General features: G+C 46.9%; 1 protein-coding gene across 4 annotated transcripts in view; it reads right to left on the bottom strand.

Moving 5' to 3' along the window:
- BRD1 (bromodomain containing 1) overlaps window positions 1-21,497 on the bottom strand; it is a 43,572-nt gene extending 22,075 nt beyond the window's left edge. For all 4 annotated transcript variants that reach the window (XR_013975579.1, XM_080939294.1, XM_080939296.1 and 1 more), the window contains exons 1-6: window positions 21,319-21,497; window positions 16,873-18,253; window positions 7,287-7,443; window positions 2,781-2,912; window positions 2,275-2,403; window positions 1,582-1,894 (exon numbers count right to left, since the gene is read on the bottom strand). Coding sequence is in view for 3 of the 4 variants with exons in the window: in XM_080939294.1 (XP_080795420.1) it covers window positions 1,582-1,894; window positions 2,275-2,403; window positions 2,781-2,912; window positions 7,287-7,443; window positions 16,873-18,239 (2,098 nt within the window). In the remaining variant the exon portion in view is untranslated. The remainder of the gene's footprint in view (window positions 1-1,581; window positions 1,895-2,274; window positions 2,404-2,780; window positions 2,913-7,286; window positions 7,444-16,872; window positions 18,254-21,318) is intronic.
- Window positions 21,498-26,458: the final 4,961 nt, after the last annotated feature.

The raw sequence follows: 26,458 nt of genomic DNA, 5'->3' as shown, positions 1-26,458 counted from the left end.
CATCCTACCACAGATCACCCTTTCTTTCTACTCCAGTCACTGAGGAAGAAATACATTTGTACTTAAGTAATACTTTCCTCTTTGGCAAAAAGCCTGGCATAGAAATTTATTTAGCAATGGCAAAGTCAGTTTCCTGGAAGCATAAACTTTGAGGCCTCCAAGCCTCACCTACAGAGCATGTGAATCAGAAGCTGTGGATTCAGAGACTCCCAGATGTTACTGGGCTCCTCTGCTTCTAAAGGCAGCCAGTACCATCCAGAGCACAGCCACGCCCACCACAGATGAGGCTGGAGCACCACCCTTGCCTCCCACACAGGCTGGAGAAAAGAACAGGGATGTATGTGAGGACTGAGTCCCTCTGTAATCCCGGTGGCTATCAGGCTCAGCTCCTGATTCGGTGAACATCTCAACACAAGATGGCTTGATCATAACCAACTGGACCTATCTAGTCACCTGTATGTGTGCATACATACCTTTTTGTCAAAACAAGGTTTATTTTATATAACCCAGGCTAGCCTTAATTCACTATGTGGCCAACATGACCTTTAAATTCTCATCTTTGTATCAACATGCCCAGTTTATCTGTGTTGACATTTGAACCCAAGGCTTTGTGCACGCAAACACCACTAAACCACACTTGGCCTGCTTGTGTTTACTTTCTAATTATACTTTTTGGATCAGTTTTGTTTTCAGGAGGGGTCTTGGGGTGTAACTCACAGAAGCCTGAAAATCACAGTCTAGACTGGCCTTGAATTTGTGGCAAACTTCATCTTAGCTTGAGCGTGGCACTACACCACATCTTGAAAATAATTGTATCTATCTTGTATGCCCTGCAGATGCCTGAGTACTGAACAGATAGTTTCTCTGGGCCAGATACACAGGAGGCCAGAAGTGAGGGAGCCTTCAAGGGCCCTGACCTCACTAAGCCAAATATAGCTCAATGGGAAAGCAAGGCAAAGAATCCAGACTCAGTGTCCAGCTAGCTACTTATTCAGAAAACAAAAACCTCAATCAGTATAGTTCTATCATTTTCCTGGACAATCGCAAGAGAAAGAATAGGAACATAGTACCTTGAGTTAAAAATTGTGAATATAAGCAATTCATGCTCCAAGGTAGATTCCCCTCTCCCCCAAGCCCCATTCACCTACAGAATAAACAATCAATCATGGGGCAAGAAGTTTGCTTGGAGGCCAGGTGTAATGGTGCACATCTTTAACCACAGCACTCAGGAGTAAGTAGACGCTGGCCCTCTATGAACACCTGCAAGCATCCAGATCAGAGGCATAGCCACTGTTAGCACCTGCTTTTGTTTCTCAGCTGAGCTATGACGACTAAGAGCTGCCTTCTCAGAAGCAACCCCTTCGGGATCATCAGGATCAATGTGTGTCTTCACGGCCTTCATCACCTAGACATCTGTTTCTCGAAGTGGGCATGTGAAAATGTGACAAGGCCCAAGTGAGATATGCTGCGTGTACAATGTACGTGCACCTCAGGAACACTCATGCTGCCTATGTGCTGGAAGCTTAGCGCAGTCAGATAAAAAGCATCCGCTGTCCTCCTGGATACAGTGCTGGTTCTTACCCTCTTCCCAGGAGAAGGGCCGCCGAGGGGCTGCGATGGGTCGCTCAGGCAGGTGCATTCCCGAGGCCTCTTCCAGGCCGATGCTGTCCACCTCACGCCGGGCCTGCCTCAAGATAACACCTCCCTGATCTCGCAGCCTCACAGCAGCTCTATAAAACACGGTGTCCTTGGCATTGTACTTCATGCAGTTATCTATAATGAGATTAAAATCCTCCTCAAACGCATGGAGGTTTTTATACCCTTGAGCTTCTAGTCGTTTCCTCATTGTAGCAAAGTCCATGGGATGTTTAATGTGATCCAAATAATCTGGTACCTAATTTTAGGAAGGAAAACAAACATTTACAAACCAAAGAAAAATAGAAAATTATTTCATGCTTTCTATAAATTACATAAAAGATATGTCCCTCCCCCCACCTCCAAGATAACACTAAGCCCAATCACTGTGGGTGCCCTCCTACTTCCTTTAACTGAAAGTACATCGATGGGTACCAGCAGGCCTAGCATCACCAATAGCTAAGTTCTGATTAGAAATTTTCACCTAGGCACTTTTAATACTATTCATTAAACACTAAATAATAAGGAGAATTAAGAAGGGTAGCCTGCTCTCCTAGTTCCATGCTTCCTAACCAAGCGGCAGTATAGATCCAACCACACAGACAGAACAGTGAGCCACAGCAACACAGCAACACGTACCTCCTTGAGACTCACGGGCTGGGCAAAGATCTTTGCAGGGTCCTTCTCCTGTAGCTGATCCAGGACTGAGCGCAGCAGCACAGTCAGCGGTGTCAACCGGAGCTCCATAGCCATCTGCTCCACCTTCACCTGGCAAACACAGCACACACTGTCTCTAAAGGAGTGCAGGGACACCTCCACGTACTGCACTATCACAGAAGCAACACTCCAACCATCAGCAGAGCAGCCTACATGCAGGCTACCACCCTGCCACAAAGCAGCCTTCTCTGTACAAGGACATGTACTTCTTCCAAGGCAGAAATCTCCTTTAAGGTCCTTGTACACTCAGAAGGTGGCTACCCAAAAAGGACAACACAGAAACACCACAGGACCACATGCTATAAGGTGGGGGCCAGCACACAAAGTCAGCAAGTACAAAGGGGTCACTCCAGAGCATTCCATGACAACAACAGCAAGATGTCCATCCAGAGAAAGCCCTGGAGGGTGGAAGAACCCAAGGGCCTTACCTGCTCACGTTTGAGTTTCTCCCGCTTGCGTAGCAGCTCTATTAGCAGGCGTGCACGTTCTAGGTCATGTCGCAGCCGCTGCCAGTACTTGAGCTTCTCTTTAGCAGCTTTCATCTCTTCATCATTTTCTCTCTAAGAAAATAAATGAAACTTTCCATCAGTCAAACACAAAAATTCTTCCTGCCAGGGGCCTAACAAGCTCAATACAGCAGGTGAGACTAAAAGGGTAACAGGACCTAAAACCTATTCTCTTTTAAGAGTCCCAATAGATGTACTGAGAAAAGGGACAGGAAAGGAAGGTCTAGTAGGAATGGAGGGAGTATGAGAAAGGAGGTATACAAGAGTTACGAACCTAAGCCATCCTTACTGGCAGCAAAATTACACAGGCTCAGTTCTGGGTTCAACAGGTAAGGGATCACTTCTAACCCGTATAGACTAGCATGGGCACTGAAACTGCAAGTCACAGCTGCCCTCTCAGGTGATAGTAGTTTACCAGACAGCACTTCTCCTAACCTGGTCAGCATCCTGCAGCAGCCCCTCTACCCTAGCCAGCAAAGCAGAAGTGCCACACTGGGAAGTGACAGAGATAGTAAAAGGAAAGCAGTCTGAGCACATGTAGGTTCAGAGTTCTAAGCAGGATAAGCCAGAAGCCTAGTAGAGGTCCCCTTGGCTAAAAAGTATCCAAAGGGCCTTACTACCTCACAAATGTACAGGCAAGAGCCACCGGCACAGGGATAGCACACATCCCTCAATAGCAACCAAGGAACACCAAACAAGACCAGAGCCCTATCTACAAAGGAGCAGGTTTAGTGTAGCCACTTTCTAAGAAATTCAACCTGCCACATGCTCTCAGTATTCTACGCATCTTATCCAACCAAGTTCTCTCCAGAGCTCCCCGAACCCAGATCTCTTTCCTGCCACCTCATACTTCCCATTTCTGCCTCCCCAGAGTGAGCCTGTCCAAGACTCTACTCTGTGGAAAAGATATGTGATTACTTCCTCACAGTAACCCATATATCCTGTCCAGCATATACAGCAAGCTCCAGGTCAACCCTGTCTCAAAATAAGCAAAGAAAAAAGAAACCAAATACCCTAACAACATCTAGATAACTTTCTACCTGCTACTTAGAAAACAGACTTTTAAATAACCAAAGGACATTTTGGTTACAGGGGTAACTCCAGATTACCTGTAGGCCTGCACTTTAGGGATAGGCAAAACTCAGTGGTTTGCATGGTTTTAATCTTTAAAAGGTCATAGGGTCACTGGGCCACTGTCTACACTCCAACATGCTACAGGTTCATGAAAAAAAGGATCCTATATACCAATCATCCCATCTAAAAACCAGCTTTCCTGCTTTTTCTGAAGCAGTCTACTTAGCTACATGGAAATCAATTCTGGAAGTCTTCCCAGGAAGAGACTTCTGAGAAGGAGGAAGCTCAGAAGTAGAAACCCACTCCCAAGAAGAAACATGCACTCAGTGTCACCACTCCTAACACATGTAAAGATCTAGGTGCTGGGATAAAGGAGGATGGCAAAAACCCAACCCTGTAGCAAGGACCAGTTCAGAAATCAGGTCAAGGCCTCTGTACTGGGAGAACCAGTCAGCTCATCTGTGAAGCTCACAGCAGTTTGGCAGCAATGGCTCCCAAATGCATCAATTCTAAGGGCAGCTAGGCTCAGCCATGTCAGACCCCAGATATCCAGAATTCTATGAACAAAAAGAGTAGGAGTAGAGGCCCAGAGGAAAACAAAAAGGAAAACAAAAAACAGAATAGGGACTTGCAACTTGCAAACTGTTTGCCCAAATCTAAGGAGCCACACCAACCCACCTCCTACCACTTCAGCAGAGGGCACAAGCAACATGCCTGCTTTCCTACCAGATTAGGGCCTTGAGACCCAAACACACAGCTGGGAAGCCTCTCTTATCACTACAGTGAAAGACTCCAGTACAGCAGCACCAACCTCAGTGAAGTCCTCTCTCATAGCAGCTCATCCTATCCTACCTAAGTCTCATCCTCCACAAGGTCAGGCACAGTGGGTTAATCTCACAGCCCTTTCTCAAAGCTGGGCTGAGCAGAGACAACTGAAGCTAAAGGTAAGTCAAATTCTAATATCCAATATTTCTAGTCTAAAAACTCATCAGGGCTGAGATGGAGCACATGCTTAGTTCAATGACAAGGCTCAGGGCCATTACATCAAGCCTTACAAAGACAATGTGGGTACAGTTTACAATTTTCAACTTCATGTTCAGCCTAGTCCAACACAGCAGAGCAGGCCTCTCTGCCATGGACAATGTCTTCTACTTCCCTTTTTGGTAATTCTAGAGTGATCCAGGCTACAACACCACAGGGCTAGCATCCTCACAATTCAGTGTGCTCCCTCTCTGATGGCCTCAATGTTCTCTGCAGGAAGGGCTAGTAAATGTTCTTCCTCATAGGCCTGCCCTTTAACAGAAGTCTACACAAATGCAGCACTGGACAGCTTCTCAGGAATACATGGTACTACCATCAAGTATGCTCTCGCCTTATAACCCTTCTTCCTATCTTCCCTTCCTGTAGCCTCTGCTTCCTCCCAGCTCCATCTCACTAGGGAAGTTACCCTCAGGGCCATTTGGCATTCTATGTACTTTGTTCTATGCTCCTCTGAATGTAGAGGAGAAGCAGCCAACAGCTCAACAGATATCACTGTACTAATGGCATTCCAGTCTACTAACAATCTACCAAAGTAGTCCTCCTCAGTGTTTCATGCCCCAGCTTATTAGGAGTCTCCTCTAGCCCAAGATAATACATGTGGTCTGGATTCTCCACTTTTCTCTCATATCTTCTCTTTCCAACACTGCTACCATCACATAAGCAAAGAACAAAAGCATCTTTCCTACCAGTGCCCAGTATTATCAAACACTTCCCGAAGTCATGAACAATATCCCTAAGACCCTCTTCCCCTAAAACCTTTTTCTCCTCTAATATCCAGGACAAGCAGCCATTCTGGGAACCCATGGAGCGGTGCTCCGAGAGCGAAGGGTGGTAGAGAGAGCAGCACAATCTTACAACATGTGGCATAAAGAATATGGGTGATTCACTCAACAACCAAAACAGCTTACTGTTCTAGGCACTTCTAAGTCTGGATATACGATGACACTCCTCAGATGGGGTTGCTTCATATACTCCATGTGGTTTAAATATGCTTGACCCAAGGAGTGGCACTATCAGAAAATGTGTCCATTTTCAGAGGAAGTGTGTCACTGTGGAGGTGGACTTTGAGACCCTCCTCTTAGCTACCTGGAAGACAGTAAGTCTTCTCCTAACTGCCTTTGAGTTAAGATGTAGAACTCTTGGTTGCTTCAACAGCACTGTGTCTGCCTGGACACTGTTATGCTTCCTGCCATGATGATGAACTGAACCTGTAAGCCAGCCCCAATTAAATGTTGTCCTTGTAAGAGTTGTCTTGGGGCTGGAGAGATGGCTCAGTGGTTAAGAGCACTAACTGCTCTTCCAGGGGTCCTGAGTTCAATTCCCAGCAACCACATGGTGGCTCACAACCATCTGTAACAGGATCAGATGCCCTCTTCTGGTGTGTGTAAAGTCAGCTACAGTGTATGCACAAAAAAATAAATTAAAAAAAAAAGTTTTCTTCATCACGTGTCTCTTAGCAATGTCCCTAAGACACCCCAGTAGCCTTCAAGGAGGTATATGTCCCCAGTGAATAGACAACACTGGCTTATAAAAGGCAATAGAAGGGCTGACACTGGGGAGGCCCTGGACTGCCCCTTCCACTCAGATCAGACCCAGACTCCAGAAAGTTGTTAGATCCCAGAAGAGCAGTACTTGGTAACTTGCAGGTACAGGTGTCCAATCCACACAACAGGGCTCCAGAACCACTGCTCATCTGACAGCCAGGATACAGGATGAGAGCCCTGAGCTCATTCCCACAACCATGCTTGGGACAGCCATTCCTGTGACAGCCATCGGGACGCAACAGGATTCTACAGACTTAAACTTCCATTAAAAAGGCTGAAGCGATGGCTCAATGGTTAAGAGCACTGACTGCTCTTCCAGAGGTCCTGAGTTCAAATCCCATCTGGTGTGTACTCATATAAATAAAGTAAATAAATCTTTTAGTTCATTAAAGTTGGTTGACATTTTACAGATGAATACAGCAGGACATGTATTTTTGGGCAGTGTGTAGAGGAACTGCATAGACCTCATCAGGGTTCCCTCTGTCTTGACTATGCATGTGGCTGAAGTTGAGCCAGGTTCTCTGGGCAGTCCCTTCTTTTCCTGGAACTCACAGAGTACTGGGCACAGAGCAGACACTTGTCAGGGTAAAGGAAGCACAACTCAACCCTGGAGTCACAGCAAACCTTGAGGATACAGGAACCACCTGAATAATCTGCAGCTTAGTAGTTGAAGGCCCAGGGATGAGGGTCAGCACCACATCCAGCCTGAGAGGGCAGCCTGTGTCTGGAGGCACGTGACACTGAAGGACAGATGAGCATGTACACTTACCTGCTGTGTGTTTCTCTGGGACTGCAGGCTGGACTGGAGCCGCCGCAGCAGGGGAGCACCATTCCTAGACAGCCTTTTGAGTAACCAGTAGCTGTGGGCTCGCTCCACAAACTGCTTCTTCCGCTGAATGGCCACCTGATTCGCAATCCTATTTAATCTAAAACATGGAAAAACTGAGAGTTTAGCTTTGAAAACATATTAAAAAGTGTGCGAATTTATAAAACTACACAGGACAATGTTACCTTCAATAACACTACAGGGAGAAAACAGTTCAAAACCTTCAACTAACTAAAGACTTCATCCACCAAAACACAGTTATCAGGTTAAATGACTAAAGGAAACACAGCTGAACAAAACTTTAAACACTCTGCTCCTGTGTTTAAAGTGACCACTATTGATCACTGCCAGCTGAGATGCTGCTGGCTAGACTCTGAGGTCACAGCCTGCTCTCACAGGTGGCACCACCAGCCCTGGTCACAACCAACCTTGAAGAAACTACTGAAGCAGAGCAGCCCACCTACTCAGCTCAGGCTGGAAATATAGTCTGCTCTTAGTAAATGACAACCATCTTCTGAGAAACTTCATCCTTTGGGGACTAGCATCGCCAAGCTATAAAAACAGCTGCAGAAGGGGTGTTCAAAGACCTCAGGCCAGTGAATGCTGGCCAGAGAGCTTCTGGGCTGCTTTATTCCACAGCCACTGAAGAAGAACTCAGTGTGCCTCACAATGACACTGGAAGACAAACTCAACCAAAGCTCACAATTTCAAAAGAAGAAAAATCCTAAAGGCTACAAGGTTTTCCTTCACTGTACCACACATCAAAATTCCAGAACAGGCTTTAAAATTTTCTAAGTTCACTTATTTTTTTTTTTAAAAAAGAATGCAAATCTAAATTTTACAGATCAAAACACACCAACACCAGGTAGAAGGCCAGGCTCTACCAAGGCTTAGCTTGCTCTGGACAATGCTTCAAACCTTGAGGCCGTCAAGCCTCCCTCTGTGGCTCTGCATGTTCAATGTGGGGTCAGACACCAAGTCCATGAAGCATTATCTCCAATGACAATCCAACCAAAAGACACTCAGATGGAGGCAGGAAACCAGGCTGCAACAGAAGGCAATCAAAGCACCTGAGGATGGACCAAAGTCCACAGGTCAGGCCTGGGCACGTCACTAGCTGCATTTCTGACTGAGGTGTAACATCTGTACAGTAAACTATACACATTCTGACAACATGCCAACAGATGTTAATTTAATGTTCACAGGAAGCAGTAAGGAAATACAAAAATTTTGTTTGTTTTTGTTGTTTATTCAAGACAGGGTTTCTCTTCATAGTGGAGTCATGGCTGTCCAGAACTATACCAAGCTAGCCATGAGCTCAGAGTTCTGCCTCTGCCTCCCAGGTGCTGAGATTAATGGTGCATGCCACCACACCCAGCCAAATACAAGGTTTTTTTTGTTTTGTTTTGTTTTAATATTTTTAAATTTTATTTATATGAATACACTGGTAGCTGTCTTCAGACACACCAGAAGAGGGCATCAGATCCCATTACAGATGGTTATGAGCCACCATGTGGTTGCTGGGACTTGAACTCAGGACCTCTGTAAGAGCAGTCAGTGCTCCTAACCACTGAGCCATCTCCCCAGCCCAAAAGATTTTTTTTAGCAATTTAAAAACCCAAAGAAATAGTGGTTAGCAATTTGTTTTATTTAAGATTCCAATTTCGAGCGCTGGAGATACTAGGCACCAATACCATAGGTCCTCAGCAGCAGACCAGCCAAAAGCAAGCATGTCCAACCAGTTTATCCCACAGTCATCCACACTCAAGCCAACTACCAACTCAGAAAAAGCACAGGCCAAACCATACCACTGACTAGCAACCAACCCAAGCCAGACCAGAGACCCACTGAACATAGGAACCTGGATGTAGATGTGAGCAAATTGGACCTCTAGAAGGAAACAGGTACTAGTCTGGATAGTCTGTCCCACATCCCTGGAGGGATAGGCATCCAGCAGGAAGACTAAAAAACAAAACAAAACTAACTGGAAAAAGAAAAGCGAACTCTAACTGGATCATTTTGCTGAGAAGTATAAAGAGATATTGACAATGTGAGGGTGGCAAGTGACTCACACTGTCAGGTCACTCTAGCCTAGGCTTTGCCCACTTTTACCTAGAAACCTCCTAGGTGTGAGGTGAAGTCACTGCCTGCAGCCAGCCTGTAACTGTGCACATACACTGCACTTGGTAAGGCACTTTCTACAGGCTGCTTACACGTGGCTGGGACTCCTAGCACCTCAGTACAAACAAACCAGGAGGAGCGCTGGGCATGACAGCACATACCAGTCACCAGCACTTCAGAGTTTGAGGCAGGAGGATGGTGAGGTTCAGGCCACCTAAGCTGCACAGAGAGACTGTCTCAAAAAGGAAAAGTAAAGAACAGCAAGAAGAATAGGGCTAACTCGGTCTCGGTCTCATTCTAATGTTTTTATCCATGGAAATAGCAACTAGTCTTTTTTTAAAAAACTAGTGACTCGGTTATGAATTAAATATTACTTATTGTTAAGAAGTCTCCCCAGCACTCAAGACGAAGAGGCAAGTGGATCTCTGTGAGTTAGAAACCAGCCTGGTCTACACAAGTCTCAGGCCAGCTGGGGCTACACGATAAGCCTGCTTTAGAAAGATTCCCCACTGACAGCTCAGTACACGGTATAGCAGAGTCAACCCCTTCCGGGTAGCTCAATAGGCAGGCCTCATCTGAATCTGAGTAAAAAAAGCTCAAAGTCCAGGAAAGCCCACCGAATTGCCATTTTCACAGATACTGTCTACAAAGATAACCTAAGATTTATAATATAGCAATAAAAAAAAAAAAAAAAAAAAAAACAAAACCTGTATCCTAGCAAAGTCACAAAAAGCTAATTTTATTCTGGGGAATATTTTGGAGATGTGGTTGTTTTGAGACTGGGCCTCACCAGGTAACCCTCTCATATTAGCCAGGTGTAGTGGTACAAACCCTTAATCCCAGTACTAGAGAGGCAGAAGCAAGGCAGTCTGGATTACATAGTGATTTCCAGGACAGTCAAACCTATGAAGAGACCCTATCTCAAAAAAAGAAAAAAGGAAAAGAACAAAAACAAAACAAAACAAAAAAACCTATATGAGTAGCAATGAAATCCCTACCAGTATTCCCATAGAATACTAATGTCATGGGGACAGCCATGCAGTCATGGGACAGTCAGTAAAAAGCTCCAGGTGTTATGAGCTACCTGTATGCTCAGTGATGCTGTGGAACCAGACCAAGATCACATGAGGTGAGTAACTGTGTGGCTGGGAGCCCTCACACCGTCCTCAACAAACAATTCTAGGACCCTAGAATTCTAGGCTCCTGCGGGAAACATGGAAAACCCTGACCTCTGGGAACACTCCACACTGAAGAGGACTGGCCAACACTCACTTCATCAGTAAGTATCAATCTACAGTTCAGAGAAGGATCTTTATATACTGCAGAGTCATGGACAGAGTCACATGGCTGGGACTTGCTTCTAAACAAGGAAAAGAGAAATACAGACAAAGGAGGACTAAGCAGTCACAGAAACTTTACAAGTAGCTGAACAAATGTGCTCTCTGTACTGCTTAAAGCTGACTTTTTCCTTTGTCAGTCACAGCTATCACTAGAAATGAGAAGACAAGCCTTGCCAAGAGACAACTAGAGCACAGCAGTCCAGGTGAACGCTGTCATAAGAAGGAGTGGATCGAGGGACGGCAGGTCTCCAAAGGTAACAGGTTCTCTGCTACACTTGATTCAGGCTATGTTATATGTAGTCTCTGGTTTTTCCTTAGAGTTTCCTAGGCAAAAATCATGAAAAGTACAAAAAGAACATAAAGTCTACCCATTCATGTGCACAGATCCAAAATCTCAAGATGTTCCAAACAGTCACTTTTGGAGAGTGAATTTTTAGAAACCAGCATCCTTTCTTAATGCAACATTTCCTACACATCCTGTATCTTTATAATGAACTCCATGTTCAGGACAGCTACAAGGTCAAGCTGGCAAGAGTCTCTAATCTAATCAATGAATAGAATCATTACATCATGGGGGAAAGAAGCATCATTTTAAAGCTTAGGTTTTCTGCCTCCCAGGACTCAAAAGTCTACAATTTACCTCTAGACACAGACTATACACCCCAATAGATGGCCAAGTTAAGTTAAGTCATCAAGAAAGCTGCCAAGTTGGCATCTTCATTGGCTGCCTATAAGACACTTGCCACAGAAAATAAGCAGGGGCCAAGATCTCAGAGGTGACAGGCCATATGGTTGACTATTCGGCTTCCATGAAGTGGTGAGTTACGGCTCCTCTCAGATGTTCCAGGCCTTCTCTCCTCAGTATGCCCATGCCCTATGTGCTAACTTCCCAGCCTACTCAGGTAACTGACAAACCAGTACACGAAAGTAGAAAAGCCCCACAGAGAAGGAAGATACCGGGACCTGAGGATGAACACTTACTCTAATCATCATAGAAAGACTGGCCAAGCAGAAACAACCCTCAATCTGGACTTGTGAAATCTTGCCAAAGATGTCAAACTAGACACTAGGGAACAACACCATCTGAAACATGGAGGCACGGTGGCTCATACCTTTAATCCCAGCAGTTGGGAGACAGAGGCAGGTAGAATGCTTAGTTCTAGGTCAGCCTGGTCAACATAGACATGTCTCAGACAAAAAAAGAACAATACTGTAGACCAGTGCTTCTCAACCTATAGGCCAGGACCCCTTTGGCAAACCTCTTAGCTCCAAAAATATTTACATTATGATTCATAACAGTAGCAAATTAGTTATAACAAAAATAATTTGTGGTTGAGGGTCACCATAACATGAGGGAGTATACTAAAAGGTTCCAACATTAGGAAAGTTGAGAACCACTGTTCTAAGGCAACCACTGGAAGAAGACTCACTCCACACTCAGGCACACTTGAGTGAGTCAGAAGGAAACAGCAGACAAACTGAAAAGGAAGAACATTCTTCCAGGTATCAAGAAGACACAGACAAACCATCCAAACCCAGGAAAGGTGAAAAGACAGACTCAACAGTTAGAGCAGTAGCTGAACTGGTATCAGGAGAGATAACACCCCAACCCTGTGTCTTGCCTGCCTCTAGGCCCTCTGGCACCTTACCTTCCATTTGGCCCAATGCTCTGGCACCTCAGAACAAAGCAGGTATCAGAATGGTCTTCCTATGACTCACAGGGCCTAAGTATTGTGTGAGGTAGCTGGGTTAGGTGCTTGGAGCTGGAGGGACAGAGTATGGAGCAATAGAAATGGGCATGTACAGGACAGGACATGTGTCCTTCCCCACTGCAAAGGGTAACTTAGAACCTATGCCCCAAGGGCACATGGCCATATAAGGCCTCTCCTACAACCCATTTCTAAGGGTTTTCAGAGTTTATAGCAGAACACTAGCAACAAGTAACTGGGTGATCTAACGCAGTCCTTTTCTCTAATACGGTCCTTTTTATTCCCTTTAATGTTTTGAAAACTTATCACTAAAAAATTACTACATCCAAACTTGGGTCCCACAGAAAGGACCTCTGGGCAGCTCTGGCACCAAGTCCATCCCACTGTTAGCTTGAAGTGGACTCACAGCAGCAGTAGTAAGACCAAAGGAACAAACTACCCCTAGCAATAAACTCCTAAAGTCAGTCTACTTCTACCTATACCAAAGTAACTATGATAAGAATTAGGAGGAAATCAGCCATACTAGAGATGCCCTCTCTGTTGAGTGCCCAGGGACAACAGACCCAGGTCCACTAGAGGAAGGTGTCTAGATGGTGAGAAGAGTCAGTAAACAGTGATTTCAGCTGGATGACCCAGCTTTCTAAGGGCACGCTGCTGCAAGGAGTAGGCAAATCCACTCATCTCCCAGACTAAGTTCCCCGCTCTTTCCACTTGCCAGCTATCTGGCTTCCACACCTGATAGAGTGTCATTTTCTTTTCTGTTGGTTGTTTAAATGCTTCTTCCCCAGCATCACTACTGTAGCTGCCTCTGCCTGTTTCCCAAGGCCCTGGTGCAGCCGCAAGCCTTCCCTACTCTGCTTTCAGGACATGCAGGGCAGGGCTGGGCTTCCACCTGGAAAGGATGGAACCAACCGTGGCAGATGGAAATGTTTATCAAATACAGATGCTCTTTGCCAGGAGGAGGCCACACACTGATAACCTCAAACAAGTCAAAAGGTTCATTTCTTGCACCAATGCTACCTAACAGCCCAGTTAAACAACACAGCTCTCTTTGTGCAGCTCACTGAAGCTGGGGCTCACATCAGAGCCATGTCCAGCATCCCCAGGGAGTATGAGACGTACTAGCCCAGAAATCGCAAAGTTCAAATTGTATTTTTTACTGAATGCATAGTATATTTGCATGTACTGTTTTTCAAAGCATCCAACAGAAGGAGCCTCAATCTCACTAACCCAGTACCAACTCACTAGTAGGCATGGGTACTGAACAAACAGCACACCAATTATCTGAATGCATAGAGGCCCTGAGTCATGAGTCCCAGACCTGGGCAGACACAGCAGGGCACACACTCACCAGCAGCCACTGTTCTTGGGGATAAAGAATAGGGCCCCCATATGGCCAAGGCAGGGAAGTTACCAGGCTTGATACTTCAGGGGAGGGAACAACAAAGCTTTGCCCTTTACCTGTTCCTTTCCTTCCCTCCTCTGTGAGAATGAGATGGATAATCAGGGTAACAGCAAATCCCGTCAGAAGAGCATAGAAAAATACATATCAAAAAGTTTTTCTTTAAAAAAAAAAAAAAAAAAAAAAAAAAAACCAGGGCTGGAGAGATGGCTCAGTGGTTAAAAGCACTGACTGCTCTTCCAGAGGTCCTGAGTTCAAATCCCAACAACCACATGGTGACTTACAACCTAGAGTGTACTTATACATAAAATAAATACTTTAAAAATTGGCTGGGTAGTGATGGTGCACACCTTTGAAGGCAGGGACAAGCAGGTGTCCAGTTCAAGAACAGCCTGGTCTATAGAGTAAGTTCTAGCACAGCCAGGAAAACCCTGCCTCTAAGTAAACAAACAAACAACAACAACAACAAATTGTCTTCTTTAGACCTTCTTCAACCTTCCCAAATTTAAATTAAAATTTTGAAAACAGTCTCTCTATTAGCCCTGGTTGTCCTGGAACTCACCATGTAGACCAGGGTGGCACTGAACTCTGAATAAGGTATGTGCCACTGTACCCAGTACTGCCTGCCCTCAGTCAACTGGCTACAGTAGCTGCTGCCATTGAACTGTCCAACCAGACTCAATTCTACCTCACTGGTGACTCACAAAAACCACCCCTAACTCTAGTTCCAGGGGATCTGAAGCCCTCTTCTAACTAGACGGAAATCATACACATGGTACACATATATACATACAGGCAAAACACTCACACATATAAAACGAATAAATCTTTAAAAAGCAGCAGCAGCAGCAGTAGCAAACAGCTATGCTTGGTGGCTTACACCTGTAATTCCATCATTCAAGAGGCTGAGGCTGAGGCTGGCAGTGTGAAACCTGCCTGGGTTATATAGTAAGATCCTGTCACAAAACAGAAAAAGGACAAAACAAAGTAAGGCAAGCCAGGACAGGACAGTGAGCACTTGACAGGCTGAAGGAAGAGACTCACAAGTCTGAGGCCAACCTGATATGTGTCCATAAGCCCCAGATAGTCCTGGCCTACAGACAAGACCTTGTCTGGGGGAGAAAAGCACAATGCACCTCTCATTGCTGAATTCCACAACAGACCCTGGAAGATTTTAGTTTAAAGCTTCAAGGCCTTTGCTAGATGGCCCTGAAGGCCAGTGAGTCTTTGTTCTCACCCACAGATCCTCCTTGCAACAGTCCCACCCACCTGGCAGCTTTCATGTTCCAAAACCTGAACATCAGGAACCACAGGACAGGGTGCAGGATCGCACCCATCACCTGGAACACAGAATAGTTGGCCCTGGCCAGAGAAAGCAACTACTGTTTCAGTTCCTTCAATTTTGGTAAAGCTAAACTTTCATGAGCAGAAGCTCTTCATGTAACCCTATCCCTTTCTGCCTCTATAGACAGAGAAATCCCAGAGACATCATCTTTTAAGTCAGGCTGAAAGTTTTACGGGCATGTTGGTTCTAATGGACTCTTCTCTGAACAAGGGGTTATAAAATCTGTTTCACTGGCTATATGTAGTAGGTATAGGTTTACAAAGACAAACAGCATTTACCCATTCCAAACTCTAATACAAAGGCAGTGCTAGCTAGCTCTTTTTACATTTGTGCTCCCAGCTCAACCAGTAAGCCCACGGTGGCACAATGCCCAACTCCATAGTATAATCACAATTATACTATGTTAGTAAGAATGATTAATTTCTTCAAACCAGACATTCATAATAACACACACACACACACACACACTAATGTTCACTATGTTAAAGACAGTTTCTGAGCCAGGCAGTGAAGGCATACACCTTTAATTCTAGCACTCAGGAGGCAGAGGCAGGCAGATGGGAGCTCCAGGGCCTGGTCTATAAGTGTTCTAGGACAGCCAAGAGTACAGAGAGACCTGATCTCAACCCCCTCCCCCAAAACAAAAAGCCCTGCAATCTACTGTCCACCTGTTTGCTGAAGAATGGGTGCTTTTGCAGCGCATCCCTATCACCAGTACTCATGTAAGCTGCTTAAGGGCAACTGACTGCTTCACATGAACTTCAGCATTTGGGGCTTTACAAACCTAACCAGACAGACTAAAAGTCCATACCCCCTTCACAAAATTACTTCCTCAAGGCTCTAAAAAGGATTCAAATGGATGCAAAAGGAGTGGGGGCTTACTTGGCATCCACAGGCTATGCGATAACATTTTTTGAAATAATGGAAACAAAACAGCATGCCACAGATTCTCCAGAAGCACAAGGAGACAAGTCCTCACCAGGAACACAGGATGCAGGGCTTAGCACAGAAGCCCTTCTGCAGACCGAGCAACGGATGCACTACTGGAGACATATGCAGCAAAAGAAGTCAAGACTGGCTGGGGCACCCTGAATCCCAGCACCTGGGAGACAGGCGAAGGATCCCTGTGAGCTCAAGGCGGGCAGGAAACCACCATCTCCTGCTGACAGCAGCTCCCAGTCTAACCTCACCTCGATGGTCACCTTACTGTGGATGGTGGTTCACTTTTCCAGTCAGATGCTTTTCTGAAAGGTTTTACAGTCTGGTAGTAAGGGAGTTTACTAGCATTATTTATAGATAGAAACGAAACTTAAGGTGCTACAAAATCCAGAAACCCAGGACTGCATGACTACTAGTATGGCCATGGCTTCCTTGAGCACACCTACCTTATACTCACGGCCAAGGTGACAGAGCCTTAAACTATCCCAATCTGTAAGTTCTCTTACACTCTCTTACATACCCACTAGACAGGAGTGAATGGCTACAGCTTAGGACACAGACCACCAGGAGGTGACAGAGAGGTAGATGGCAGGGCTCCCGCAGGCCCCAATTTGTGTCCTGCATCAAGTCCTTCCCTCCAGGCCCATCTGAGTCAAAGCTCAGACGCACTTACCTCTGAGGGGGAATATACGGAGCACACACGGTCGGCAGGACCGCACAGGGCTCAGCCAGTGTTTTCTTAGCCTTTTTTGCTTTTTTCCTGACCTTGGATGTAGACCTGACCGTTTTGACTGAGCTTTCTTTTCGACACACACCATTTTTCATTTCAACATCTCCATAAATGTTCAAAGGCCTACGGATACAGCCTGGAGGTGTGTGGACATCACAGTAAGCAGTCTTTCTGACAGAGAACGTGGTGCTGCCTCCAGTCAGCTCCTTCACAGGCTCCATCTTCATGTACAGGCCAGCCTTCTGGGCACATGTCACATGGAATGCTGTGTAACAATTTGCTTTGTGGCACTGAATGCAGGCACCCACGCCCTTCTGCTTACAGAGGTAGCATGTCAGTTTCCACCGGGCAGGAGGTATGTTCCTCACGCCATCGATGGGCTCAATGAATACCGTGTTGGCAAAGCCAACCTCTGGGATCCACAGGGCACATACCACATGGCCCCAGCGGTCATCGTCTGTCTTTTTGAAGGCACCACCCTTATTCGGGCACAGCACGCAGTCCGCAGGGCGGGCCCGAGACTGCAGGCAGTGGCGGCAAAGCCACTGGCCCTCAGGGATGTAGGGCACCCCGTAGCACTCCTGGTGCACAGCCAGGTTGCACATGTCACAAAAAAGTATGACATTGCTGTTCTGGCACTCCCCATCCATGCAGATACAGCAAACGGCATCCTCATCGATCAAGGACTGCTGCTCACCCTGCTTCTGGTTCTCACAGTATGACTCCTTCTCAAAGCGGTCCATCAGGAACTCAAACATATTCTGTGACACAGCAGAGACACAGTCACCCTTCCGCTTCTCGTTGATGATCTCTAGCCAGGCGTAATCTTCCTCATCCATGTCATACTCAACCTCGTTGTCCAACTCCTCAGCTGACTTCTCGATGAACTTGTAGTACACTGGGGGCCTCCTGGGTGCAGACGGAGGACTATACTCCACAATCCGCACCTTGGGCTCAGGAAGGGCACTGGCTGAAGCTGGTGTGCCATGGGTGCTGGGCAGGACTTCATTTTTCTTTTTGACTCTGTTGTTTTTGTGACGCTTAGTTCTTAAGCAAACAGGTGGCCTCTCACTATTTTCTTTGTTACTGTTGCATTCGCTCATTTCTTGAGCAGTGAGGTCATCTTCTAGAATGATCTCCAAGGGATCGAAAATACTGATCCGATGCAAGCGCCCTTCAATTTCTATCTCCACCATCCTTTGAGCTTGTGCGTATGTCAGTGTTTCTCGAGAAGGGGAGTGTTTAATACTGCATGGGGAAGAAGGATGCCTCGCTGCAGAACCTCGATGACATCGTCCTTTCCTCCTCATTTGGCAATGATTACCTAAAATAAAGTCAAAGAAAAGTTAACTCCACACAGGATCGTCTCACACTTCAACAAGCCTTCACAGCGCCTCTCCCTCACCACGCCCAGGTAAAGGTACTGAGAGGTGGAGACAGCAGGAAGCTGCAGCGCTCAGGGCTCCTGCTGAATAGCTAGGGCACAGGTACACTCCACCCACAAGTCACCTTTTCAGAACAAGCCAAAAGTAACCTACAAACAGTGACATAAGTCTCCAGAGCTGAGAGCTTGGCCTCTGGCCCGCAAGTATAGACTTTTTCTGACAGGCTTTACAACACAGTGACTATGACCTGTGGCCACCCACTCTCAGCAATCCCTTAGGTTTTCTTTCTCACTACTGCCCAGTACAGTGCTCCTGTGAACTTTCTTGCTGGGGGCCACAAGCATCCATAACTCAACAGCATAAAGTATTCCATTCTTTCCACAAACACATCCCACATGGGACATTGAAGGGAACGCTGAGCTGGTCTGTGGAATATCTTTGCCCCAAAAGCACAATGTAGCTGTGAGAATGCCTCAGCAGTGACCACCCTGGAAACAGTGGCGGTCAGCATCAGCTTTCTCCGTCCCACTCAGGCCAGGACCTCGCTGCCTGCTCACTCCACCACACTTTCTTCAAGCAAACCTAGCTGTGGGCAAGATATCATGGCATCTCTGCTCTTCCTGACACACTTGAAAATGTTCTTGCTCCAAAAAAAAAGGTTGGGTTTCCTCAAACCATAGCCTGCAGAGTCCCCCACCTACCCCTCATCTCTGGCTCACATGCCTAAAAACTTCAATGCAGAGATTTGCTCATTTCCAGAATGGACAAGACCAGGGTGCTAACAGCCTGTTCTCTCATGCCTTGTAGTGGGGCTCCTGGACTTTTAGTTTTCTCTGGTATTACTTTGTGTCTATGGACCTTAGGAGCAGACGCCCACTCTGGACCACTAGTCAGGCAGAATGAGCACATGGAGTAACAATAACAAGGGCCAGGACCTCCCCCTGAACAAGCAACAAGTAGAGAGGGTTAAGACTGACTCCCAAATATACCATGGTGAAACGTCTCAACAGCCCAGAAGCAGGGCTCTCCAGGAAGCCTAAATTCACAAGTCACAGTTATCTTAATAGTCTTTGGGAAAGGCCCTCAAAGAGCAGACTTCATGTTTTAAGTCCCAAAAGAAAATCTCTGCAAATCTTATATGCATTTTTAAAGACAGACCTTATAGACGACAGAAACCCACATTCTATAGAAACCATCTCTCTATGAACAAGAACATGAAGATACTATAGTCAGCCAGACTCCAGTGCATCTGCATCTGAGGAGCTTCCAGGTGCCTACTCAACTCTGGGAGCTGTCATCAAAGCAACCCTAGCCAGCCCTAGGCCTCCAGCAGTATCCCTGAGGTGAGACAGGTGCAAATCCAGGTGTCAGCACCATATTCTGCACAGAAAGAACCACAGTGCACCCCGGAAGCTTCACAATTCACTACTGAGGCAGGCAGAAGCAACAGCTCCCAGATTACAGACAAACATGTAATTTTCTCCTCTACAGTAAAGTACTGTAACCAGCCTGTCAAATCCCACATTCTTCTAGTGAGCACTGAAGGTCTTTAAACCACTTTTCTACAAGAACTGAACCTAATACTTAATGGCCACAGCTACTCTGTACTTTGGAAATGTAATTGTGACCAGGAGATAGAGGGCATTTAGCAGCACTGCCCAACACGGTGACCAACAATCTCATCTGCTTCCTCATTTTCCTACACCCAGCTCTTTGACCCTCTGGTTCTATGCAGGAACAAGCATTTCCATGGAGGAATCAGCAAAGGCAATAAGCATGCTTCTCCAGAAATAACTGCGCTAAACGCATCCTAAAAAGCTTTGCTGGCAAAAAGAGGGAAAGACTCCATGCTCAAAATCAGCCCAGTTCATTTCCTGCCTGGTCTGCAGACAAGCCATTTAAACTCTTGCAGCTTCTACCCCTCACTGAGAAAGCACACAGGAAAGAGACACACCTTACTCTAAGGTGACCATCACAGTAAACAGACTCAGGACAATGCTAGACCCAACAAGTGATAAAACAGTAACTAAATAATACCGAGATTCTGTTAACTATATGTTACCGGATGACAGATACTCTAAAACTGTCGCAGCTGGGTGAAGTGAATGTCCTCCATTAAGGGGGCGGTTTCCTAGGTGTGTGTAAGTGTGTCTCAACTGCAGTGCACGATGAGGAGCAGTGTATTCTGCAAATTAAGCACAGGAAAGTTGCTTCTCTCCTAAGGGCCCAAGAAAGCCGCGCACGCGCGTTCGTTTATCGGCGTTTCCTGCACACATCCACGGAGTTTGGCGGAGCTGCGGGCTTGCTCCGGAGATACCAGGCCCCGCTCGACTTAGGAAATCTTCCGTGCCAGTCCCTCTTCAAGGGAGTTTCCTGTCTTGGCAAAATAGATCGGACCTATCTGTTACATAATGCGACCCACTCCGCACCGCCAAGGCTACGGGCGAGGACGAGGGCAGAAGCCACGAGACCCCAGGCCTTCCGCCTCCTCCGCTGTCCGACGCCCGTCCCCGCAGCAGCCGCAGCTGCACAGAGAGCAGCCCGGCGGCCCAGAGCCCGCCCGGCCCCGCGGCCTCCCCGCCTCCTAGCTCTGCCGCCCGCTCCATTCTCTTGGCCGCGCCTCCCGCGCCGCGGCGGCCTCCTTCCACTCCTCTGTCTCCCCGACCCCGCCGCGGCCTCCGTGTCCCTCTCCGCCCCCACCCGGCTGCGGCCTCCGCCTCCGCGATCTCGCCTCCCAGACCCGGCCTCTTGAGCTGGCCGCCGGCACCGATCCTGGCTTCCCCCGCCGCGCCGGCTCACGGCGGCACACGCCCGCCCGGCCTTCTCGGCTCCTCCGGCTCCCGCTCCCACCAGGCCTCACGGCCTCCGGGCCTCGCCGCCCCGACTCTCCGGCCTCTCCGCCCGCGGACAATGCGGAGCCGCCGCTGCCGCCTCCAAACATGGCGCCTGCACCTCCGCCCCGGCCGGCGAGGCGGGCGGCGAACAGCGACAGTCAGACACTCACCTTCGGGGCGCCGCGGCCGCGGGAGCCCGGCGGGCGGGCGAGCGCGGGGGCCGGCGCGGCCGAGGCGGCGCTAATGGCGCCGCGGCTCCTCCGCCAACGGCCGCGCAGCCGTGCCCCGCCGGGCTCCGGGGCGCGCTCGGCCAGCGGCTCCGGGCCCGCAGGGCGCCGCGGCTCGGGCGGGGTCGGCGGTGCCGGCACGGCCGGCAAAGGCCGGCTCGGGGCCCGGCCGGGCGGAAGACGCGGACGCGGAGCTGCTCGGACGCCTGCCGAGGCGCTGCTCGCTCCCCAGCGAAGCAAACAATGCGGCGAGCGCTCCGCCCGGCGCGCTGCGTGCGAGACGCGCCCCGCCCGCCGCCGCCATGACGCGCGCCGCGCCAAGCCGGGATAAGGGGGCGGGGCGGGACGCGAAGGAGAGAGTGGGGTGACCAGGAAGGGTGGCTCTCTCGGGGAGTTAGGGTGGGGATCCGGAGGGGGGAGGGGGAGGTGTGCTGCAAGAGTGGGGTGACTAGGAGGAGAGTTCTGGGGGAGACAGGATAGCGCTCCTGAGGAGTGAAGGGCTGCTGTAAGAGTAGGGTAACCAGATGATGTTTACTCTGGGGTCGGTGGCAATGAGTAGAGGGGGAATGCTGACCCTAGGGAGCCAGGCAGTTTCCTGAGGACTTTCCAAGGGACTGGTTCTTGAGAGAATGAAGAGATGCATCCTAAGCGGCATAATTGAAGTTCTGAGGGTGTCCGGTGACCAGGGTGGTTCATGAAGGATGAGTTAGGAGAGAATGGAAATAAGGACTCTCTGACAGGGGCGTCACCAAACAAGGGTGGATCCGTCCAAGGAATCAATGATTAGAACAGGCACCAAAAATGGCACAAGGTGAGGTCAGTGGTTGGGTAGGGGGGGTATGAAAAGGAATTGAGGATGGCTAGTTACTATGACAAGTACTGGAGATCTCAGAAACTATGGGACAGCCAGGTCTGGGGGGTATGCCCCCAAGTTAGGTCTTCCTCTTTTCCTTTCTTTTCTTTGTGTGTGTGTGTTTGGTTTGTTTTTGGTTTTGTTGTTTTCTGGCTGTCTGCACAGTATAGACAAAGACCTGCCTCCCTAAAGGCATGGGCCACAGGTGACTTAGGCCTTCCTCTCATAAGCATTGTACTAGCAGAGGTAATTAAGCATTGATGTCTACTTAGGACCTGGTGACACTATAGGGCAGTGGGTCTCAACCTTCCTATTGCTGTTGATCAATGTTGTGGTGGCCCGCAGTCATAAAAAGTATTTCATTTTTATGTCATAACCATAAGTTTGCTTAAGTTTGTTATGAATGTAATTGGTATGCAGGACCACTAAAGGGGCCGAGGCCCACAGGTTGAGAACCTCTGCTGTAAAGTCTTGAAGGTTTCAGGATCAGGGCCCTGTGGGTTGGTGCTGAGAAACACTGGTCTTACTCTCCAGCTTGTTTCTTCTACTTTAATCTTTAGTTTAAAAGTTAGCAGTTGGGGCTGGAGAGATGGCTCGGCAGTTAAGAGCACCGACTGCTCTTCCGGAGGTCCTGAGTTCAAGTCCCAGCAACCACATGGTGGCTCACGACCATCTGTAATGAAATCTAACACCCTACCCACTTCTGGTGTGTCTGGAGACAGCTACAGTGTACTCATACACATAAAATAAATAGAATCTTTAAAAAAAATGTTAGCAGTTTCTTGAGAATTTTTATAGTGGTATTAATCTCTAAGTATTTTCAAGTGGGGGTGAGGACCAGGTAGTTTTTTTGATTGCCTTGGAAGGCTTGTGACAGGTGTCATGGTAATGAAAGGAACTGTGACAGTATGGTGGACTACTCCTCAGGTAAACAAAGCTTTTCACTCAAGAGCAGAGCTGCTTCCCTTCACATGACAGGCCGAGCAGGCTCACAGCTCAGGATGAGCCACCAAACAGTTACTGTAACAAGGTAGTCTTGCTCATACATCCCAGGTTGGGGCTGGAGCCCCGCGAGCTTTTTGCTGGCCAAAGCTCATATCCCATTGTAGCCAAACTACGGGCTGGGAAGTAGTCTTTTTGATGTTGTTTGTTTTGTTTTTCAATATAAGGCCTCTTAGTGTATCCCTGAACTGGCCTTGAATTCAAGAGATTCACATGCCTCTGCCTCCAGAGTCTTGAGATTAAAGGTGATTAAAACAGTATTTAAGGGTCAAGTAATTCGGGACCCACCCCCACACAAGGCCTCACGTTTAGCTATGCCTTCAAGCACATGACTGAGCCGTGCATGGTAGGAGTACCCTGTGAGGCCCGAATTCTTGAGCTGCAAAGCCAGGAACTGCGAAAGCAGCCTCCTTTACAGATGGCCACTTACCTGAATCTAAGCAGGCCAGGACAACCAGCCATGAAGAGCAAGCAAGATGAGTCCTCCACCTTCTCTCTTACCTTAGGAAAACTAAATGCAAACCAACAAGGGGAGAAGCTCCCACAACAGAGCAAAAGTAAGAGGCTGTCTCATAAAACAAAAGATGAGAAGACACAAAACCTTCACAGAGCAAAAGCAATTCTTAGTAGGCTGTGGGGTCCTACACACAAGTGAGACCAACCTGCAACTTCAAGAATTAAAGCAACTGAAAAGCTATCAGACAGGAAGGTACTTCATTTTTGTATATTTTGGGTTTTTTCAAGACAGGGTTTCACTGGATAGCCCTGACTCTCCTAGAACTTACTCTGTAGACAAGGCTGGCCTCAAACTCACAGACATATGCTTCCTCTGCCCCCCAAGTGCTGGGATTAAAGGCATCCACTGCCTTCTGGAAGGACTTCCTTTATGACTCAGATAATATATGTAGGAAGAATTACTAAAATTCTATAAGGATTGAACCTAGAAGTAACATACAGTAGAAACTAATGTTCAAATGAGACCGCAAAATAAAGATGGATTCATAGCCCATATATTGTCAAGTTTACTGAAACAAATATCCTTTTAAATTACTAAAAGATACATTTTAGCAAAATTAAAAGTGAATTTAATAATAGCAAGACATGGATTTCAGCCAGGAAACCATTTTGGACTGTTGGTGTCAGTATCAAAATTCTCAGACAAACTCTACTGCGCCTGTGAAGAGAACAGGCAACAAGAAATGCAAATACAGTGATGTTCTTATATTGTATGTTTAGGGAATTGTAGAATCCAAAGAAAATAGATTATAATGTTAAAATATATAATATGTAATGTCAAAATCTGTAATGTCACAATTTCCACCTGAAAAATAAAATGTGACTTACACCTGTCAAATGTAAGAAAAAGATAGAAAAGTCAACAATAAGAAGGTCAAAGGTAAAAGACTAAAGCAGTGTTCGCTAACACCTTCACCCCCAGAACTGAGTCTCTGGGCCAGCCTGGTCTACAGAACAAGTTCCAGGACAGTTAGGGCTACACAGAGAAACTCTGTATCGAAAAACAACAGCAGCAACAAAAGAGACTAAAGCATGGCCAGTAAGGAACATGACATGAGCTGGCCATTGTGTTATATGCACATGCTGCTAGCACCATGATGAAAGAGCAGACTGGGCTACAAAATGGCCCTTGGGGAGGGAGGGGATATGGGAAAAAAGATGGCATGAATAAGTTCAAATAAAAAACTATATTGAATTAGATTCATCTGTCAGGAGATTTTCAATCTGGTTGGTTGCTTGGTGATTATTGTCCACTTTTTTTTTTTAACTTTTTATTTTTGAGATAGGGTCTCAATATCTAGCTAGCCTGGAACTCACTATATATCACAGGCTGGTCTTAAACTAAAACTCCTGCCTCGGCCTTTGTAGTGTGGACAGAGATTACAGGCAAATGTGACTATGCACGACTCTTTTACGTTTTATTTTAAATGTTTTACTTTATTTTTTATAGTAACTAGTGACTTTTTAATTGGTTAAATTATGTGTATATGTGTAAGTTTGTACATATGATCCCAGTGCACATAGAGACCAGAAAAGGGCTTGGATACCCTGGAGCTGTGGGATGTGTGTGCTGGGAACTGCATTAACCTCCCATTCTAATCTAGCAGATGGTTCGTTCCATCCATCCTTCCTTCTCTCACTTAACTGTGAGAAATGTCTATGCATCACCTGTCCCAGTTCCCTTTTGCAACCACTGCTGGCCTCCATCAGGCAGAAACTTGGCCTACATCCATGTGTGCACCATTCAAAAGCTTGAGGTGGGTTGAAGAGATGACTCAGTGGTTAAGAGCACCGACTGCTCTTCCAGAGGTCCTGAGTTCAATTCCCAGCAACCACATGGTGGCTCACAACCATCTGTAATGGGATCTGATGCCCTCATCTGGTGTGTCTGAAGACACCCATAGTGTACTCATACATTAAATAAATCAATCAATATTTTCAAAAGCTTAAGGCTTTTGAGATATCACTGCTCCCCAGAATGCTGTCCCTGCTAAAAGACAAAACAAAGAGCAGGGAACAGAGCACTCCTGGGTTTTTCAAAGTTCTGCTCTCTGGCGCACAGAAAGCCTTTCTCTGTGTTTTCACAGAACACAAGGAATGCCTTAAGCAGCATTCCAGTGCTTTCCATCAGACGTTTGTCACAGTCTTGTTTTAGTTTCCTTTCTTGATGCTGTGACAAACTAACAAAAGCAATTTCAGGATGAAAGGGCTCACTTGGGCTCCCTGTCTAAAAGTGCAGGGCATCATGGTAAGGAAGCCTGTCATACTATACCCAGTCAAGAAGTTAAGACAGATTTCTCCCTTTTATTCAGTGCCCCCAGCCAATGGACTGGTGCCACCTACAATTAGGGGTGGGTCCTCCCACCTTAATTACCCTGATCTAGATTCTTTCTCACTGATATTCCCAGAGGTTTGTCTCCTAGATGATGATAGATCCTGTAAAATTGGTAATACTGACCACCAGATACTTACTCTTCTTACTCTTTGTTTTTCAGCAGAATCTGGCTACCCATGTTAGTGTAGGACTGCTATGTGTATCCTAGACTAGCTTTTAACTTAGCCCTCCTGCCTCTGCCTCCAAAGTGCTTGAGATCACAGGTATTTGCTACTGTGTCTGGCTTATAACCTTTCTTCTTAATGAAAACCTAATGGTTTGCAAAATTATAATAAAAAATAACAGTTGTCCTCTTCACCGAGAAATCAAATTATGTA

This window comes from Micromys minutus (assembly GCF_963924665.1).
Source record: "Micromys minutus genome assembly, chromosome: 27".
NCBI classification, from domain to species: domain Eukaryota; kingdom Metazoa; phylum Chordata; class Mammalia; order Rodentia; family Muridae; genus Micromys; species Micromys minutus.
The sequence above is the reverse complement of the archived record's forward strand: the minus strand, read 5'-3'. Positions and strand labels throughout refer to the sequence as shown.